The following is a 21,537-nucleotide window of genomic DNA, read 5'->3' on the forward strand; positions in this document are numbered from 1 at the left end:
TTCCACCGTCACATGCTAGCTTTTTTATAAAAAAAAAAAAAAAATTTCAAAAGAAAAAACGGGAGGACTCCCCCTCCCCCCCCCCCATTTTCTCTTCTCTCCCTCTCCTTCCCTCTCTTCTTCTTCTTTCTTTCTCCGGTGATTGGCCGGCGAGCGGCTCCCCACCCAGCCGGCGACGGCCAGACACCAGAAACGGCGGCAAGAGAGAGAGAGGAGAGAGAAAACGCGCGCACACAGGGCAGCGGCTTTCCGGCGCGATTCCGGATCCGACGTCCGATCGAGGCGATTCAGGTGGCGTTGGAAAGCTTGTTCCGAGAGCTTTCTTTTGATACCCATTTTACAGCAAATGGAGGTCGGATGAGTGAGATATGGAGGAGAGAAGTTTCAGGTTTTTCAAGCTTTTTTGTTAGATCTACGACGGTCCAACCGTTGGATCAACGATCCGAGATCACCTATGGACTGAGAAAGAGGAGAGGAACATTATGGTATGATCAGATCCGGCAAATGTCGCTGGCGACCGGTGGCCGGCCACCGTGCGCGGTGGTTCCGGTGGTGGCTCCGGTGGGCTATGGAGATGATTCAACTTCCAGAGACTTCCTCATAAATTTTTGAAATTTTTGAGACAGATAAACTTCGGGTAAGACAATTTTTATTATTTCTCTGTCTGTGGAGCATAAATACAGTGTTTCTTAAACAGGAAAAATTGGAGAAAAATTCTAAAAGAAATATATGATGAAAGTAAAATTATTTAGAAATATTCTATGGTGTTTGTTGAATTTTTTAGTGATTGTAGAATATTTTTGAAAAATATAGATGGCATTTAGTTAGATTTTTAGCATATGGGCATATAAGATTATTTGAAATTAAGATAATTAAATTTTATATAATTGGTTGAAGGTTGAGGATGGATGTTTAAATATGTGAATATTTAATTAGGTTAAATTAAGAATATATTAGATGTAGGAAACTTATGGAATCGAGTAAAATTCTTGGATAAAATATTCATGGGTGATTAGAAAATTACAATTCATTTTGCAATAGCCTTATAATATTGTTAAGGACCACGGGACAAAATTTTAGAATTTTTAGAGCTTGTTTGAGTGGATTTTTGAAAAATGTCAATTATAGGGACTAAAATATAATTTTTAATATTTTGAGTATTATCTGATTTGGAGGGCCCAGGAGGGGCTATGTGATATTGATGAGATGTGATTGTAGAAATTGAGAATTTAGAAGTGTTATTTGAGCCTTTTTGCAGGTTGGGTAGATCCCAGGTATAGGGGAAACTCTGCCGGATTTCCGGCATGAATTAGACGGTCTATTGCCTCTTTAGAGTTTTATCTTAACTTAGTACTAATAATTTATAATTTAATTATTAGGTGATCGAGGTCAGCTATTTTTCTGCATCCAGCAGCCACAATAGTCATCAGTGTACTGTGAGTAAAATATTAATTTTAATTGTAATTTCACTATTATTATATGTTCAAGCATGCCCATGCATCAATTATATGCATATATCTATGTAGATAAACTTTAGGCACGATTTATGTTGTATTCATAACTGTGAAAGTGTCATGTATGTTGTTGTGGTAATTTGGAGCAGTGTGCGTGCGTTGGCGTGCGTGTGATGTGGTGTGGACTATGGATAGGACGGGTAGACACGGCTTGAGATCTTCGCTGGGACCCGGTCCTTCGGGGTAGACACGGCTTGAGTTCTTCGCTGGGACCCCGATTTGGTTATTAAGTGGAAGTCCGAGCTGAGTTCTTCGCTAGCACAGTTGGAATTAAGAGAACTGTATAGGGGATCAGCTCCCATATATATTATGATTGATATTACTGGGTGTGTGAATGCTCCAAATTACCTTTTTGATGTTATGATGTGAAATTATTGCTGGTGTTGCATTTCACTCTACAGGGTGCATTAGCTTTAGATAGTTATAGAGATTATGGTTAAAATTGATATTTTACTCTCTGAGTCGAACGCTCACTCCTGTTCAATATTTTTCCAGGCCACAGGAGGAGTTATTTTACAGAGCAACCTATTTTCTTCCTCGCAGGTTTAACATTGATTATTTAATTGTTTTACTATCTTTTCTAAATTTAAAATCTAGAACTCCGCATGTGTTAGTAATAGTGTGGACCTTGTTAGAAATTGTGTTAATTTAAATTTTTGAGATTAATAAATGAAGATTTGTATGGTATTTAAACAGTTTGTAAATGAGGTAACATGGTTGAACTGGGCTTCCCTGATTTTAGTTTTCTGAAAATTTCTGGGCTAAGTTGGCCCGAAATAAAATTATAACAGTTTGATTTAAATTATCTTATATGCATATTGGGCCTAAATTGTGGGCCTGGTTATGGATTTGAGGAATAATTAGACTTACTACGGGCCTCGGGGCGTTTAGGCTGGCCCAGATCCTAGTGCTGGTCCGGCCCATAGATTGGGTCGTGACATTTATAGACAAAGAAGATTGCGAATCCAAGTTAGGATGATGTATAGTAAAGAAAGAAAAAGAAGCAATCAACACTTACGATTTCAGTAACAAAACCATTAAAATTGACAATTTCTTCTTTGATTATAGAAATTGCTTTTGCTTTCCTCACTAACACCTGGGAGAGTACAGGGAAAATCACTGCAAAAAAAAAAAAAAAAAAAGAAAAAGGCAAAGCAAAAGTGTTAAAAACAAAATCTCAACCGCCTAGTAGTTGAACTAATGAGCAAATATCTTATGTGTAACAAGGTAACAATCCGAACTCAAAGAAGGAATGCCTTCAAGCTATTGAACAAAAAGACAAATAAAAAATCAACTAAAACACAATTAAAACCAACCAATCAACCAAAAAAACCATCAAAATAAAAAAGAGTAGTTATTTTTAAAATCTACATGCTACTTACGCACAAATAAACTCAAAGCTAGAAGAGTCAATAAACACTATGAAAATGACACAACTCTATTTTTGTTGTGGGACATGGTATAACTCAAAATCCATTGTCATTGCTATACACGGACAAAAAAAAAGGTTTGTATTTGTACCCTTAGAGAGATAGCAAAATATTAAAAAAGAAAAATTTAAAGAGAAAATAAGGGAAGAGAAGAGGTGATGATGACAAAACAAGAAGAAAAAGGAAAAGAGAGAGAGAGAAGAGTGAAAGAGAAGCGGTAATAATGACAAAATGAAAAGTCTAATGTTGCGAAAATGACAAATTAGAGAAGAATAAATTGAAAGAATAATAAGAGGAGAAAAAAAAAAGATGAAGGAACAAAAATATTTATTTTTTCATATTTGCATAATTGTAGTAAATAAAACGTGCTTCGGTACATGCTTTATTCGTATTTATTGACTAAGTAAAATTATATTCAATCAATTTAAATTTTTAAATTTGGAGAGTAAATTAATTTAATAGTAAATTAAAAGACCAAATTAATTTTAAAAGTGTGAGTTTAGGTGGCAATTTATGCTTTTGGTCATTTTTAACAAAGTCAACACGTAAAATCCAACCGGAATGCACCGATTAAAATTTATTTCCAGTGATAACGACCCGCAACAATGGTAAATTATTGGCTGCTTTAAGAATATTATATTTTATGGTGAATTATTATTTACTATTATTAATAATTCATTCTCATAATTTTAAAAATTCATTAAAACATTCCTATACACTTTTCTCCATCCATTCATTTAACGGTCAATATATTAATAAAATATTAAATAATTACTTTTTCAAAATTTACATATGAAATATGTAAAAATATATTTAAAATGAAACAGTAAAAATGTCTCAATTAATAAAAATTTAGAGATATTTTAATAAATTTTTTAAAATATAGTAATTAACTTATTAATAATGATAATATTTAAGGAAGAAATTATAATTTACTTTAAATTTATTTTTTATTATTATAATTTGCACATCTAGTCAGCGAAACGGCAACTACCCTTAAAGTAAGTTCATGAGAAACTTTTATTTTAAGATAAGGTAAATTATAATTTAATGCGTGAGATTTGATAAAAACTGATATTATTAGTCTTCAATGGGAAGACGGCCGAGAAAGTCAGAATTGATGGCTGGTGCACGAAGTCAGAGTTAAGAAAAGGCCGGCGCCGTAACGTGGTCGTGCACATGGCGTTGCTACTCAGCCATCGATAAATAAAATAGGAAAAATGTATAGGGACAAATTAACTCATAAATGCAGAAGCCACAGAAAAGCACCCATTGAGGACTGAAACATGGCAGCAATGGCGGTCGATTTCTGTCCTTTTCCAGTTGGATTGGCACGTTTCTCGCTCCGTTTCGTGTTTGCACTCCTCTTTTCACTTTCTGTAGCCGGCTCCGCTCTCTGTTTCCCTTCCCGGAAAGATCTCTTCTTTGAGTCGCCCATTTCAACGCTACCAGAGCTAAGTAACGCAACCATGGTACCTCTCTGGCTTTCGCTGCATCTTCGTACACATGTACATATCTAGATATAGCAATTATGCATGTGTGAATTGGAATTTTGGGCTTTTTTTTCTATGATCATGGTTGTTATTAGTACACTGAAAAATTATAGGAGACTACGCTGACAATCACAAAAAACAGATCAGACCTTTTAAAAAACTATGGGAAAATTTTCCAGAGAAAGTTGTGGTTCAATCCTGTGAATTTTTTGTCCTGGTAAGGTAATGCTAACACCCATCAATCATGAGCAGGACAATAGAAATGTCATCCTATATTGTGTAATAATGAAAAATTATAGGTGGATTTGAATTTAATTTAAAAAAAGGATGAATAATACTGAAGTGAAACATCTATATACATATACTAATTATAATAGTTGTTTAAAAATTCAAATGTTATTATTAATAGCATGTAATATTTAAATAAAATAAAATAATTAAAAAATATAAAAAAGTTGAACTTTATTTATAGTGTCATTAAGCTTTTCTTTAAAATTTTTAATTATTTTATTTTATATTTTAAATAAAATATAATATTATTTTAATAAATAATGTTATAATAATTAATATTATATATTATAATATTTTTATTATAAAAATTATTTTTTAATTTAAAATTAAATTAAATTTTTTATTTAATTTTAAATTAAAAAGTTACAATATAAAATATTGTTAATTTTGTTTTAATAATTATTTAAAAAATAATTAATTATTAAATTTAAATGTTATCAATTTTATTTTAATAATTATTTTAAAAAATAATAAATTACTAATTATAATTAAGCATTATTATTTATTTTTCCTAAGTATTTATTTTATAAAATAATTGTCCCTTAAGCTTATATGTGATGTATAGATTCTTATAACCATGGCATATTTGCTTACCTAAGTATAAATATAGTTTCTTTTTATTTCAAAAATAAAAAGAAAAAGAATGATTAATTTTACAAAATAAAAGGAAAAAGTAGAATTTCATAAAATACAATTAGGAATTCTTATTTTTTTGTTACTGCATCAACCATAGACTAATTTCTCTTTTATTGGGAGTATTGAATACTCCCATAATTCTGAACTTCATGTTATACAATTATTTTATAAAATTAATAATTAAGAAAATTTAATAATAATGCTTAATTATAATTAGTAATTTATTACTTTTAAAATAATTATTAAAATAAAATTAATAACATCTAAATTTAATAATTAATTATTTCATAAAATAATTATTAAAACAAAATTAATAATATTTTATATTGTAGCTTTTTTAATTTAAAATTTAATTAAATATTTAGTAATTTATTATTTTCTGAAAGTAATTATTAAACAAAATTAATAATATTTTATATTTTAATTTTTTATTTAATTAAAATTTAATTTAATTTTAAATTAAAAAATAATTTTTTATAATAAAAATATTATAATATATAATATTAATTATTATAACATTATTTATTAAAATAATCTTTATATTTTATTTAAAATATAAAATAAAATAATTAAAAAATTTAAAAGAAAGCTGGATGCTATTATATAATTAAAAAATTTAAAAAAAAGCTAGATGCTACTATAAATAACGTCTAATTTTTCTTTAAAATTTTTAATTATTTTTTTTTGTTTAAATATTACAAGCTATTTATAATAGTATTCGGACTCTCAAAACACTATTATAATTAGCGACCCGCACTCAAATTTTTTACCTTAAAATAATTTACCTCTTTTAGGTAATTAAATAACCTACCCTTTTTTGACATATTTTTTTTTTTAATTACACCCCTCTGGTAAAAAAACTCTCCTATATTGTATACGACATGTTTTAAAGATTTTACTTTTGTTGTTATGAGCAGGACAGTAAGAGGAGCAGCAAATATTTAGAGAAGATTACTGAAGCTACTCAACTTAGATACACATTTAAGATGCTAGATGCCGACTTCTTCAATGATACTAAGGTGAATGAGCAGAACTTCTCAAGTTGTCCTTTTTAATGTAGGTTATGGTTTTTTTATTGCAACACTTCTCGTTTAGGTGATGGAGACTGCAGAGGGTGCGCTGGAGTTTAATTTGCCTATCATAAAATCTAACCGAAGATTAGTGGCATCTGAGAATGGGGGACTACATGGCCCATCTTGTTTAGTTTTTAATCCAGAGTGGACTCAGAAGCATGTGGTCGATGCAAGCAAAAGATTTCAGCATCCTGCTCTCTCTGGCATCCTGAGGCCAAAAAGTGACGAAGATATTGCCTTCATGAGTGTGAGCCAGTTGCTACTCATTTTGGGTTATCACTAGTCTTTTTTCTTCCATTTGTCAATTTGATTGGTCTCTGGCAGATACTTGAATTAGGAGAACTCATTAGGACAAAACAAATTACATCTCATGAGCTCGTGCAAATCTTTCTGGAGAGATTGAAGAGGTATGCAAGGGAGAAATCATACTGGTGGTTATCCATTCTGATTTTCAGCTTCTTTTGTTAATGATAATAATGCCTTTGCTTAAAAACAACAGGTACGATCCTGTTCTTGAAGCTGTGATAACTTTTACTGATGAATTAGCTTATAAGCAAGCAAGAGAAGTTGATGAATTGATTGCCAAAGGAGTTTATTTGGGTATCTTACCTATTTACTATCATCACAATCTGAGAACTAGTGTCATTTTCACCGTCAAAATGATTTTTTTTGAGGGCTTTGGAAATTTTGAAATATTGCTTTTAACAGGTTGATATGCCTAGGATCTTAATTAGGTGGCTTTCAACTTCTTTTTGTATTTTCAACTTGCTTCTTTGTAACTGTTGTGAAATTGTTTCTCTGACTTGAGAGTTAAACACTCATTCTGACAGGACCTCTCCATGGGATTCCTTATGGACTGAAGGATATTATAGCAGTACCTGGATACAAGACAACATGGGGTTCAAGAAGTTTCAAAGATCAAGTTCTTAACATTGAAGCTTGGGTGTACAAGAGGTTTCAAACATATGTGAAAGTATTTTTATTGCAATCAGAATGCACATTGATTACATTCTTTTTATTTTACGCTAACTACAGGTTGAGGTCTGCAGGAGCAGTTCTTGTAGCAAAGCTTGTTTCTGGATCACTGGCTTATGATGACATCTGGTTTGGAGGTAGAACGAGAAACCCTTGGAACATTGAGGAGTTTTCAACAGGTTCATCGGCAGGGCCCGCTGCCGGCACCTCAGCTGGTATTCTTCTGGTCTTATGAGTTTTGATGTTCAATGTTACATTCCCTGCAATTTGTTATCATGAAAAGTTTTGTAAGGATTTTGAATACTTGTTCGATATTCCCATGAATGATTTACGTTTGCACTGAAATCTTGAACAAATAGCATGTTGAAATGATATCATTACTAGAATCACAAGATATTTTTTTCATGAACAGTTTTGGCAACTAAGAATTGGTTATTCAAGAACAGGTATGGTTCCGTTTGCAATTGGTTCAGAAACAGCTGGCTCAATCACATTCCCTGCATCTCGTTGTGGTGTGACGGCACTGCGTCCAACTTTTGGTGCCGTTGGTCGAACCGGTGTAATGAGCATATCAGAAAGCATGGTGATATCCTAAATGATTCTTTTCATGGTACTTCTCCTTTCATGGATAGTGCACTGACTGTAGAATCTCAATCACATTTGTTTAACAGGATAAGCTTGGTGCTTTCTGCAGAAGCGCTGCAGATTGTTCAGTCATTCTTGATGTTGTTCGGGGGAAGGATCCAGATGATCTCTCATCAAGAGACATTGCTTTTGATGATCCATTTTCCATCGACATTACGCAGCTTACGGTTGGATATATGGATGATGCTGAAATGGAGGTTAGTAGGTTATTCATTTACTATCTACAGGGCATTACTGAACGTCGGAGGTTGTTCAGTGAAAAAGTTACAAAAAACGCCTGCCTTTGTCATCTTATTCACTTTATGACACTGGCTGCCTTAATTGAAGTTTTTGTTTGGCAATGCTAAATTTGACTAAATATCCTTGGGACGGTAATGCCAGGTTGTTCATGTGCTCAAGGCAAAAGGTGTTAATATGGTTCCTTTCAAATTGAATTACACTGTTGACTCTGTTTAAGGCATATTAAATTTCACGATGGACGTTGAAATGTTGGCTCACTTTGATGAGTGGCAACGCACTGGCCAGGATAATGTTTATGAAGCTCAGGATCAATGGCCCACTGAGTTGCGTCGTTCACGTGTAATTTCAGCAGTTGATTATGTGCAGGTATGTTGTCTATTACCAGTTGATCAATTAAGACTAGGAAGCCTTAATGTTGAAATGGATTCCAGCAGCATTATTCCAACGGGGAAAACTTTGCTTAATGTGGAGTTTATGTAGTCAGCAAGCATGAAATGATTTCATACTACGCCCACGAATCCATGTTGAGATGATCTTTTCCGCAGGCACAAAGGGCACGGAGAAAATTAATTGAGGAAGTTAAAAACAGTTTCACAGTCGACGCATTCATTGGCAACGCAACTGACTGGGAAAAAGTTTGCTTGGGGAATCTTGTAGGTCTGCCAGTAGTTGTTGTTCCAACTGGATTTAAAAATATATCTAATCCACCTTCAAAGGAAAGTCGGAGGAGAACCACTATGAACACTGGCATTTATGCTCGTCCTGACCATGATCACATTGTAAGAAGCTCCTCAGTTCTGTTGTATTTTTCCAGTCCTACTGTGAAAAGTTGTATCAACAACTACCATAAGGTGTATTTGGTGATCTAAGACTCTTGCTACACAGCTGATTATTCCTTGTTTTCCTCTTCTGCAGGCTCTGGCATTAGCAATAGCTTACCAGTCAGTCACTGATCACCATAAGCAGCGCCCACCAATAGACGATCTTGGGCCAAATGACAAGATACCTGATCCACCTAAAGTCGTTATCCCTCCCAGAAGGTTGCATCCATAAAGTTTTCAAACCCCACAATTTATTGTATTGTGAAGTTTACATGAACTAAAGAAAACCTTATCAATTCCTATACATTGTTATCTGCACATACTTAAAACTTGGCTCAAAATTATCAGTAAAGGGTATTTGATTCCTTGTTATGTCAATGCCTAAAAAGAAATGACAATGCTAAAAAAAATGGCAATGCTCGTCGTTACTTTTCTTTTTTGAGAAATAACAGAACTTTGTTCATCCTTACCATTATTTGAATTTAAATTTCATTTTGCACATCTATGATAAAAGCTTTATTTTTGAGAGAGTGTTTTTGAGCATGTCAGCTTGCTGCATGTGAACAAAAGAAAAAGCTTGGAAAAAATTCATAGCCTTTGGCTAAGAGTTCTATTATGATCATCAGGCTATTTATAATTGAAGAGCCATTGTTCTTGTTAGGTTTTATTATGAGATTGAAGACTATTTATAATAGTTTTTCATATTTATATCAATTTTGTAAATTTTAATCTTATTAGAATTTAAAGTTTTGCTGTTCTATAAGATAAGTATTTTATTAGAATATTGACGCGATCTTATCAAGAATATTATTCAGTTTTTGTATGTTTAATTAGGAGTGGAGTCTACCAAAAAAGAAAAAAAAATTATAGTGGAGTCTTAATTAAATTCTATTGTTATGTTCTAATATTTATAATTAAAAGCCCAATGACTCATTCCTTAAATATTATAATTATTTATATATAAGCCTTTATAATTTTATAAAATCCTATTTATGTCATTATTATTTTAATAACATTTTCATGTTATATATATATATGAACAAATTATCATTAAAATAAAAATTCAATAACTAAATTATTTTCAAATTAAAAATAGAATTAAAAGCAATTTGATATTTTTACTAAATTTAATAGAAAATTAATCATAATTTTAATATAAAAACTAACTTATATATTTATTAAAATGTTCATGATTAAATTACTTAGTTTTAAAATTATAAAGACTAATTTATATGCTTAACCAATTTTTAAAGATTAAATTGTCTATAAAATAAAATTTTATGGACTAAATTATTTTCAGATTAAACATAAAATTGATGATATTTTTATTATTTTTATTAAAATTAACGATAACTTAATAGAATTTTAACTGTAAAAGTTAAATCGTAGGTTTTATCAAATATTATAAATTAAATTACTTAATTTTAAAACTATAAAAACTAAATTATCCATTTTATTAAATTTTAAAAATTAAATTATAATTTACCTAAAAAAAAAGAAAAAGAAAATCTTCTTCCAGGGTTAGTGGTCTCATGCGCAAGATGAATTACGCAAATGCTCAACAGTTGCTTATATAATTGCATATACATATTCTCTGTTAAATGGCGACATAGAGCACTGTCAAACTCCTCGACGTCGCAGTTTGAGTCCTAAAAATGATGTTGATGAGTTGGCCTAAATTACTTTATATCTAATATATTCTCAATTATCTTATTTTCTGTGCAAATGATGCCACAACATTCATTGATATTGCAGTTCGTATGTGTATTTCTCATTCCATCAAGCAAGACGTAAGATATTGGGAATGAATATCCAATTCAATCCCTCAAGATGGTGTACCTGGTAGGGTTTGCCGGGATCTCAGCTGATGTTGAGCTTGTTCTGTACTTGCTTAAGCGTGCTATGGAGCTTGAGAAAAGCACGCTACTATGGCTAAGGAAAATCATTTTTAAAATGTAATTGTCTCTATTCTTGTTATTGTAGTTTGTTTGTTATTATCGTTACAACTATGGCTAAGGAAAACTATTTTTAAAATGCATTAATTAAAAATAATTACAATTTAAGTTATATTTAATATATTTTGATTATCAATATTCTAAAAATAAATTAAGAAATTTTCAAATAATATTTTTCTAACAACTTAAAATGATATTCTTTTTAAAAAATTAGGATTGAATCACAATCTCAAACAAGATTTTATGTTTATTATCCAACTGTAATCTGTTGTAAAAAATAAACAAATTTAAATAATTTTTAAAAATAAAATATATATTTTTTAAAATAAAATATATAAATTAATTAATTATTTTGACTAAAATAAATAAAAAAATTAATATTATTTTATAGTAGATAAATTAAATAATTTAATGAAAAGACAATATAAATATTAAATAATATATTTTTAATATATATATATTAAATAATTAATTTTATTAAGATATAAGCACTAAATACCTTTTTTTTATTATTATTTTTTTCATCTGCCCTCAGCAGATCCAAATCTCATATCCTGTTGCCACACTGCTACAACGGCCTCAACGCGGTAAAGTTCTCACAGTAATTCACCAGAAAAATTACAGCTACTCAGTGTCAGAAAATTGAATTAATAGGTTAGTTGCTGTGCATTCACTTTTAACTTATCATATGCACATCGCTTGTAATGGGAAATTCCTGTCACGTGGATATCAGATCACATCACTTGAGATTTTTGTTAAATTTGCGTCAGTGATGTGAAGGTGCAGCTGAAGTTAGGTAGCAAGATATAAATTATATCCTATGATATTGTTTTTAGAAACATAATTAGCTAATAATTTATTTTAATTTAATGTTTAAGTATAAAAGTAAGTAAGATAATATAAATTAAATGTTAATAATTGAATTTCAACCAATAATCATTTCACCAGATTTAATTAATGTTAAAAATCAATGAAAAAAGTGAAAAAAATATAAAAAAAGTAAAAATAATATAAATCCAATAACTTTCCTCCATTGGAGAATATCAGAAAGCTTTACAAGCAATCAACGCTCTCTTTCTTAATTTACAGATGCATCCTTATAAAGATTTGGTAAGAAATATTAAAAGACTAAATAAATTGAAATTTATAACAAACTAAATTGAATTAAATTAAAGAAAACTAAATTAAACCTAGCCAATGATTCATTTCAATTTTTCGTTTTAGGTTTCATCTTGGGTTATTTATTTATTTATTTTGAAGTAATTTTATTTTTAACTTTAGTTATATTTTATAATTTTAATTTAATAATAATTAATTAAAAATCCATTTAGTAGGATTCTGTTTCATCAATTTCTTTTTGAAAATTAAAACTAAATTAAATAAATTTAATTTTTAAAATTGAAAATCAAATTGTATTAATTTATAAAAATAAAATTTTCAATTAAATGAATTCAGTTTTATTTTTTAAATTTAAATTAAATTATGCTGGCCTCTAATTTTGCCACAAAAAGAACAATGGCAAATAAGGATGAGTATGGTTATCAGGAATTCAAAATTGAATCAAAAAACTGTACAAAATTCATTTTAATATTTTGATTTGATTTTTAATTTTTTTAATAATTAAATTAGAATAATAAAAAATTAAATTAAAATTATATCAAATTGAAAATTAAATTTATACATATAATTTTTTAAATATATTATATATTTTTATATAATATTATATATATTTATATTTATATATATAATTATAAATTAAATATAATATGATATTATATTTAATTTCTTTATATTTTTTAAATAATTTTAATTATAAACACATTAAAATCATTCTCTCTTATATATATAATTAATTTATAATTATATTTATATTTTATAATTAAAAAATATATAATTAATAAATAATTAAAATATATATAATGATATATTTATATTACTATATTATATAATACATTTAATTTTTAATTATAAATTATATATATATATCTTATAATTAAAAATTATGTAATTTAAAAATAATTAAAAAATTTATTATATGATATATTATATATTAATATTTTTATTTTAAAATTTGAATATAAATTTAAGTATATTTTTTTTATAAAAATAATTATATAATATTATTATAAAAATTAAAAATTAAACTAAAATTATATTAAATTAAATTGATAATAAAGAATAGAAAACTATACTCAATCACAACTAACACAATGAATAATCAAATTAAAATTGTATGAAAATTTTGGTTCAACAAATCACGAATTGGAACTGGAGCTTTTAAAAAATAAATCAAAATTTTATTTAAAAAAAATATTAAATTAAAAATTATTTGTTTATGGAAGGTTTCTGCTTTCTCCCAATCCAGGTCAAATTTGGAAACAATCCACGTAAGGAGGTAGTTGCACATTTCTCAATCTTCTCTGGTGGTACTTGTGTAATTTCGCCAAAAAATGGAGGGTATATTCACTGTCAGCTCCCTCTTCTTTTGCCTTATATCTTCCTTTTCTACGCCTTTCATACTCCCTCTCTCTCCAGTATCTCTCCCGGATCCGCCGTCTCCTTATAAAAATCTATCAGCTCTACTCTTATTGCAGAGTTTTCTTCTTCATTGCTTCTCTCTCGTGATAACACGATTGAGAGATCCAGGTAAGCGCCATTTTTTCTAGCAGATCTCTCTCTATCACTTGTTTTTGAATGAAGATTTTCTATTCAATTATCGTTTTTAGATTCTACTATTCTTTTCTGTTTATTTTTTTAAACTAATGGTTGGCCTGATCAAGCAATAGATCGAGCTGTTTAATCATTCATCTGGTGATTTTTTTTTGTCTGGTATAGCCATTTTGTTTTTGAGTTTCGATGAATTCGATGCTTCGGATCTGAAGTTTTGGTTATGCTACCGTTGTAAATTTTGAATTTTCTGTATGTTTCATGGTGTTCTTGGTTTCTATGAATCGTGATGGATATTTGAATTTATCTATCCTCTTCTATTTTTTTTCCCAGCGTGTAAACGATTGTTGATCGACAAAGATTCACACGTTGTTTTTTGCGAATTATAAGATCACTTGTTAATGTTGTTGAATTTCTATATCAATCTCTTCTGTCTGTATTATCTTGAACTGTTTTGCTATGTCCGTAGATCGTCTTAGTTGTTGAGATGGCAACATCAAAAGGTGGAGCCACGGGATGGTACAGCGCAAAAGTGAAAGCTGTTCCGTCGGGGGACTCTCTGGTTTTAACAGCCAAGTCCAGCAACAAGCCTGGCCCTCCACCGGAAAGGACCATCACTCTGTCTTCTCTTATCGCTCCAAGAATGGTAAAGACCGTTTTGTGCTTTACATTTTGTTCTCAGGAGTAATGTGTTCCTTTATGTTTAAGTGTGTATTGCCTGATTAAAGCTTTTTTTTTTCTTTTTGCAAAGCTTTTATTTTTATGGTAAGTTGAAAACCCCTTGGGGTACTTTCTCAAGTAAAAAGCTGAATGACCTATCTAGTTTTATGAGCTATTTTGAGGATCTAAATGGTGCTGTACTACAGTCTCAGGATTTCAATGGCTTTGTTATGCTTCATTTTTATTTGTGGTCTTTCACATTTTTTTAATGTTTCAATGATCACATCGATTGTATATTTTTTTCTCTAAATAGAGAAGTTTAGCTTTATACTTGCTAAATTGGATTTCTGGCTAAAGGTGGAATTTTGATGACTATATATATTGTCTTAGGCCCGAAGAGGAGGCGTTGATGAGCCCTTTGCCTGGGAGAGCAGGGAGTTTTTGAGGAAGCTATGCATAGGAAAGGTGACTATTTGCAAATAGATTTCAGCTACTGTTGTGATTATATATATTTATTTTGAGTAAGGAGAAAAGTGGGGTGGGGTTTTTGAATTACATGTTCCAACATCTAACCTTTTTATATCTAACGCTTTATCTGACAGGATGTCATATTTAAGATAGATTATGCTGTACCTTCCATTGGCAGAGAATTTGGGAGTGTGTTCGTAGATGACCAAAATGTTGGAGCGTTAATTGTTTCGGAAGGCTGGGCAAAGGTTGTATGCCTTTGTTTTGATGGACAACTGAGTTTGATTGAATTTATTTTTATGTGGGTATTAACTGAATCTATTAGCTTCAGGTCAGGGAGCAGGGTCAGCAGAAAGGCGAGGCCAGTCCTTTTCTTGCTGAATATCAACTTCTTGAAGAACAAGCTAAGCAAAATGGTCGGGGACGATGGAGTAAGGTTGGTTCATGGCTTGCTGCTTCTCCTTCTCTTGTTTCTTTTTTCACCCTTTCTTCCTTCCAATTTTAAATCTAAATTTCTGCCTTGAATTATTTTTCAAAGTTTTGATCCATGAGGTGTTAAAAAAACTTATGATACTTGAATTATTTCAGTTAGGTTATAGTTTCATGATACTCAGTAATGGCTTTGGAAATCATAACTCCATAAACAAATGGGAAAATGATATTTGAAATGCTTTGCAGTACTTTTATTCTGTTAAATCAACTTCTTGCATTTGAACTAAAGATGTAATGTTGTATTCACAGGATGAACAATTTAGAGTTAGCAAGTAGAATACCAATACTTAAGATGTGAGGCTAATGAGTCAATTGTTTCTAACAGTAATATTATAGTTTACCGTGTTTGACTATTGTACCATATGTGGCTTATGGTATGCGGAGATGCAATACCCCTTTGCTTCCATTTGTTCGTTGTGATGTGGTTCTGATCATGTGTAATGTGGTTGATCTTTAAAATTTGGCTGCAAAATTAACAGCCCAAATGGTGAAAATTTTGATACATTATTTTTGGGCAAGTCAATTTCAATAATATATTTCTTTATTGGTTTTTTACAATTTAGAAATTCACTGAATCCATTGATCTTTCAAATTTCTGATTGTAGGCACCTGGTGCTGCTGAGGCATCCATCAGAAATCTACCTCCCTCTGCTATTGGTGATCCTAGTAACTTGGATGCCATGGGTCTTCTTGCTGCAAACAAAGGCAGACCCATGCAAGGCATTGTTGAGCAAGTTCGTGATGGCAGCACTGTCCGAGTCTATTTGCTTCCAGATTTTCAGTTTGTCCAGGTGTTTGTTGCTGGAATCCAGGTACATGGGATTACACTGTAATTGACATTATTCCTCCAACTTGTTATGTTTATGTATCATTCTCACTGGTATCTTTACGTGCCCCCCTTAACATCTGCCATTTTCCTGTTTAAGTCAGGCCCCTTCAATGGGTAGAAGAGCAGCATCAGATACTGCTATGGAAAAAGGACTAAACTCTGAGCAAAATGGAGATGCTTCTGAAACTCAAGCCCCTTTAACCTCTGCACAGAGACTTGCAGTCTCTACAGTATCTACGGAAGTTGCTCCTGATCCATTTGGAATAGATGCCAAATATTTTACTGAGCAACGTGCTTTAAATAGAGATGTAAGCATAAATTTGTTTTTAAGGTTCCCACCTCTCCCTCTTTATTCCCTATATGGGCTAATTCTATTTGGTTTTATAGGTCCGTATTGTCCTGGAAGGAGTTGATAAATTCAGCAACTTGATCGGATCAGTTTATTACCCAGATGGGGAATCAGCAAAGGACCTGGCTCTGGATCTTGTAGAAAATGTATGTATTTGAATATTGTATGATCATAGATGCTAATAATCTATGATGAACTGTTTGTTAGGAAAAAAAAGGTTTTCTCTGCTTCTTTGTGTTGGCCTTGACATCGTTTTACCGATTCCTAAGAGAACATTCTCTGTTGGGTTGCCTCATTTTAAAGGGTTGAGATTGATCATCCCCAAGCCAAAAAGATAAAAAGGAAGAAACAACCTTGTTGGACAGTGTTTATAGTAAGGGCTTTAATTGAAATATAAGCCCATGTCTTATATTAATACCAAAAGAAATTTGAAAGCGAAACCTCTATGTCATGTATATCTTTTTGTGAAGCATCTGTTTTTTTGGCTTTCTTTATCTATTATAAAGTGACGATTGCTACCTATAAAACATGGTGATGTTTTATCCCCCTAAAGCTGCTATAGATTTTGAAGACGTGTGAAAAGTTTGGTTTGTTGTTCATGAAGTGAAGAAAGATGTGTTTTCTTTTAGCTTGTCTGATTTGTGCAGAGTTGCTTTCTGTATTAACAGCTCTACTGTCGATAGTTTATGGTTGAATGTATGCTAAAGGAACATCAGATTTTATGTTTCTTCCCTTTTTTATGATTATCATTTAATTGCGCTACTTGTCTGCAAATTGGCCACTGCAATTTTTTCAATATCCTTCTGGAAGTATGGAGATTCTGAGTATCTCTCTCTCTCTCTCTCTCTCTCTCTCTCTCTCTCTCTCTTTCTTTCTCTCTCTCTCTCTCTCTCTCACACACACACACACACACACACAGGGTCTAGCTAAATATGTTGAATGGAGTGCAAACATGATGGAAGATGATGCTAAGCGGCGGCTGAAGAATGCAGAACTTCAAGCCAAGAAAAGCCGCTTGAGGATCTGGACAAATTATGTGCCCCCTCCCACAAATTCAAAAGCAATTCATGACCAGAACTTCACAGGAAAGGTAATTTTTTTTTGTATTATTTGCTCAGAAATTTTTATCCCTTGCTGAACAAAGATATCTTACCAACTAAACCTGGTTTTTCTCCAGGTAGTGGAAGTTGTAAGTGGCGATTGCATTATTGTGGCTGATGATTCTGTCCCATATGGAAGTCCATTGGCAGAAAGGCGGGTCAATCTATCAAGTATCAAGTGTCCAAAAATGGGTAATCCTCGTAGAGATGAAAAACCAGAGAACTATGCTCGGGAAGCAAAGGATTTCCTGAGACGTCGCCTTATTGGGCAACAAGTATGGAACTTACAGCTATTTCTTTTCATCACGATGATTATAAGAATCATGTTATATATTGTACAAATATATGTTTTTTCAGGTGAATGTGCAAATGGAATACTCTAGGAAGGTTACCATGGGAGATGGACCAACAGCTGTTGCTGGGTCTGGGGATTTGAGAGTGATGGATTTTGGATCAGTTTTTGAGTTGTCTTCTAATGGGGGTGATGCGGATGAAGTGTCACTACCTTCATCAGCTACTGGAAGTCAGCAAGCTGGGGTTAATGTTGGTGAGTTGATGGTTTCCCGTGGCTATGGCACTGTGATTCGGCATAGGGACTTTGAGGAACGATCGAACTATTATGACGCTCTTCTTGCTGCTGAGTCACGTGCTTCTGCTTCGAAGAGAGGAGTGCATTCTAGCAAGGAACCTCCAGTTACACATATAACAGATCTTACCACGGTTAGAATGTAAACTGTTTTGCTGCAATTTTTCTTTCACCATGGTATACATCTTATAAATTTTAGTATGCTTCTCTCAGGCATCAGCCAAGAAAGCTAGAGATTTCTTGCCCTTCCTGCACCGAAATAGGAAAATTTCTGCTGTTGTGGAATATGTGCTTAGCGGTCACCGTTTTAAGCTTTTGATTCCCAAGGAAACATGCAGCATTGCCTTTTCATTCTCTGGTGTCAGGTGTCCTGGTCGCGATGAACCATATTCAGATGAAGCAATTGCACTAATGAGACGTAGGATAATGCAGAGAGAAGTTGAGGTACTGATCTTGTTTAGGCCTGTTATTTTGCTGCCAGCCTGATTGCTTGAGTTCTGATGAATGAATGTTTCATATATAGATTGAAGTAGAAACTGTTGATAGAACTGGAACTTTCTTGGGATCCCTGTGGGAGTCAAGGACTAACATAGCAGTGGTTCTTCTTGAAGCTGGCCTTGCGAAGTTACAAACTTCCTTTGGCATTGACAGGATCCCTGATGCTCATCTTCTTGAGCAGGCTGAGCTATCTGCAAAAAAGAAGAAACTGAAAGTAAGTTGTGTATAAATCATTATTTTGCTGTTACATCATTGTTTTGTTTTTCTGTTTATAATTTGATAAATGAAATGAAAAATTGTTGTAGATTTGGGAGAATTATGTTGAAGGAGAGGAAGTCTCTAATGTACCAACTGTTGAAAGCAAACAGAAAGAAGTGATAAAGGTATTATGATTAGATAATGTGGCAACTTTATTTGTCTTATGTGTCAGAACAGGGTTTGTGAGTTATACCATTTTATATTTCTTTCAGGTGGTGGTTACAGAAGTCCTAGGTGGTGGTCGGTTTTATGTCCAGTCAGTTGGGGATCAAAAAGTTGCCTCTATTCAGCAACAGCTTGCGTCCCTGAATCTCCAAGAAGCGCCTGTTATTGGTGCTTTTAATCCTAAGAAGGGAGACATTGTTCTTGCTCAGTTTAGTGCGGATAATTCATGGAACCGAGCAATGGTGAGAATCAGATTGTGCCACTTTGTTTACTTGTCATCCTTAATCTGCTCAAAATTTTAGTTCTAGCTACTACTGAATGATATTAAGTCATTAATGTGCCTTATGCTGTGCAATTATTTCATAGATGGGACAGTGCTATGTTCACTGCTTGCCCAAGTAGAATCACCCCTTCTTTTTCCTGTTTCTCATGTGATTGTTGTAGTTTGTTCTGAATTTTTATTATTTACTTGTAAAGATTGTGAATGCACCTCGTGGAGCTGTGGAATCCATGAAAGACAAGTTTGAGGTATTCTACATTGATTATGGAAATCAGGAGGAGGTTACATACAGTCAGTTACGGCCTCTTGACCCTTCAGTGCCCTTGGCACCTGGTCTTGCTCAGCTGTGCAGTCTTGCATATATTAAGGTTCCAGACGTGGAAGAGGATTGTGGTCCAGAAGCAGCCGAGTATTTGAGTGCTCATACGTTAAGCACTTCAAAAGAGTTCAGGGCTAAGGTAGAGGAAAGGGATACTTCTGGTGGAAAAGTTAAAGGACAGGGAACTGGGCCAATTCTCATTGTAACCCTGGTTGCTGTGGATTCTGAGATCAGCATAAATGCGTCCATGGTTCAGGTATATGATTTATGTGAATGAGTCCAAATGTGAAAAGCTTGATCATAATAAATTAGTACTTTAAAGTTTTGAGCTGTAACCAGAGAGAGAATTTTCAACTATTACTCCAGTATAAAGAAATGTAACTCAGCTGTGTTATTCCATTTAAGTGAAACTCAGGTATATTTATGGTCAAACGATAAAATCCAAATGTGAAAAAAAAATTGCTTTCTTCCATCAATTATTGGAAATATGTTGTGTTGGCTATCTTTTGCTTGTTCAATTGATTTTGTAATATTTGCTTCCTCTTCCTGTCATGAAGTTTTTTAATTGATTTATTGGAACGTTTCAATGCAATTTTCTTTCTGATTTTGCTTTGGCTGTTTTCTAATTCTCTAACTCATAACTTTTTAAACTTTTAGGAAGGACTTGCTAGGATCGAAAAGAGGAAGAAGTGGGACTCCAAGGAAAGACAGATAGCCCTTGATAATTTGGAGAAGTTCCAAGATGAAGCACGTGCTGATAGACGCGGGATATGGATGTATGGAGATATCCAGTCAGATGATGAGGAAATGGCTCCTCCTGTTCGAAAGGTTGGTGGTCGTCGATGACCAAATTATTCACTTGAGGTAGACTGGAGAAAAGTGAAACAAAAAACTGCAACTGGCCTGAGATGAGTTAAGTTATAGGCAATATCATTCCATTTTAGAATGAGAGCAAACAAATATTGCAGCTTAAAACTGAAGTTTTGTATTTTTTTTCTTAATTTTATTTTTCAAAAATTTCCTTTTAGGTGAGGGACAATTTTTTTTTACACGTCTTAATAAGGTAAACTAAATCCAGTTGTTTGAGTTGCGTTGTGAAAAATTATAAACAAGTTTTGCTGCGAACTGGAGTTTATAATGTTGGTATTCGTCTTTCTTGGTGCTTTCTCTATTTGGCAATTGTGTTCCTTTTGGGATATAGATTACTTGTTTATTCTGAATCTTACCATCTGCCACTGCTGCATGACATTCTGCATCTTGTGAAGACTTGCACTATAGCTTAGTTGCGTTGCTTGTGTGCTTTGACGAGCATTTCTGTAAGTTTATTTTAGAGCTCAACGGTGGTCAGGATCCGTGCCCACCTGTGGCTTGAGTCGATTTCTTGGGTCTCTGAAGGAGTGTGGAGGCTGAGTGGGAGAATAGTTTCCAGCTTAGTTTCACAGGCTAATTTTGCTGCGGACTGGATGGCTTCTCATGCTTCTAGCTTTCCTCTGGGATCACCGCATTGAAGGTCCGCCTGAAGGAATCAGGCACTGGATTCTTCATAATATTTGTCGGGTTGCCCTGCCCATGTTCGAGATGTGCAGTTTTTGTTGTTTTTGCATTTGGCTTCCTTGTTTCGATCGAAAAAAGAGGGGGAAAAAAAAACGAAAGAACCCTGCAAAGCAGATGGGGCAAACCCCAATCAAGAATCTGATCATTATTCTAGCAAGCGAATCCTCAAGGCTCGCTGAACCACATACATGTAACTGCCACGACATAAGAGATCGAACATTAGCAGTTGAGTTTCTGTG

At 32.5% G+C, this 21,537-nt stretch overlaps 3 protein-coding genes across 10 annotated transcripts; all 3 read left to right on the plus strand.

Moving 5' to 3' along the window:
- Positions 1-4,047: 4,047 nt before the first annotated feature.
- LOC110635178 (uncharacterized) lies at positions 4,048-9,490 on the plus strand. 8 transcript variants are annotated; one of them, XM_058139885.1, is made up of 11 exons: positions 4,055-4,416; positions 6,282-6,383; positions 6,460-6,684; positions 6,762-6,844; positions 6,937-7,145; positions 7,268-7,627; positions 7,825-8,022; positions 8,107-8,254; positions 8,439-8,663; positions 8,843-9,076; positions 9,213-9,490. In XM_058139885.1, exons 1-9 carry the CDS (start codon positions 4,231-4,233, stop codon positions 8,488-8,490), a joined length of 1,563 nt encoding a protein of 520 aa, XP_057995868.1. In that variant the 5' UTR covers positions 4,055-4,230; the 3' UTR covers positions 8,491-8,663; positions 8,843-9,076; positions 9,213-9,490. The 8 variants fall into 8 exon arrangements, with proteins under 8 accessions (XP_057995870.1, XP_057995874.1, XP_057995873.1 ...); XM_058139886.1 differs by having other exon boundaries at positions 4,082-4,416; positions 7,859-7,995; positions 8,084-8,254; XM_058139884.1 differs by having other exon boundaries at positions 4,054-4,416; positions 7,825-8,254.
- On the plus strand, positions 8,532-9,350 carry LOC131175500 (uncharacterized). The gene is made up of 3 exons (XM_058139939.1): positions 8,532-8,663; positions 8,843-9,076; positions 9,213-9,350. Exons 1-3 carry the CDS (start codon positions 8,532-8,534, stop codon positions 9,348-9,350), a joined length of 504 nt encoding a protein of 167 aa, XP_057995922.1.
- Positions 9,491-13,561: 4,071 nt separating the features above from the next.
- Positions 13,562-20,915, plus strand: LOC110635191 (ribonuclease TUDOR 1). The gene is made up of 17 exons (XM_058139606.1): positions 13,562-13,719; positions 14,210-14,386; positions 14,791-14,865; positions 15,003-15,116; positions 15,200-15,304; positions 15,966-16,172; positions 16,291-16,497; positions 16,577-16,684; positions 17,458-17,628; positions 17,716-17,913; positions 17,996-18,358; positions 18,438-18,668; positions 18,748-18,936; positions 19,028-19,105; positions 19,193-19,387; positions 19,623-20,000; positions 20,402-20,915. The coding sequence occupies exons 2-17, from the start codon at positions 14,228-14,230 to the stop codon at positions 20,588-20,590; spliced, it is 2,967 nt and encodes a 988-aa protein (XP_057995589.1). The 5' UTR covers positions 13,562-13,719; positions 14,210-14,227; the 3' UTR covers positions 20,591-20,915.
- Positions 20,916-21,537: the final 622 nt, after the last annotated feature.

Source organism: Hevea brasiliensis, chromosome 17 (assembly GCF_030052815.1).
Source record: "Hevea brasiliensis isolate MT/VB/25A 57/8 chromosome 17, ASM3005281v1, whole genome shotgun sequence".
Classification (NCBI taxonomy): Eukaryota; Viridiplantae; Streptophyta; class Magnoliopsida; order Malpighiales; family Euphorbiaceae; genus Hevea; species Hevea brasiliensis.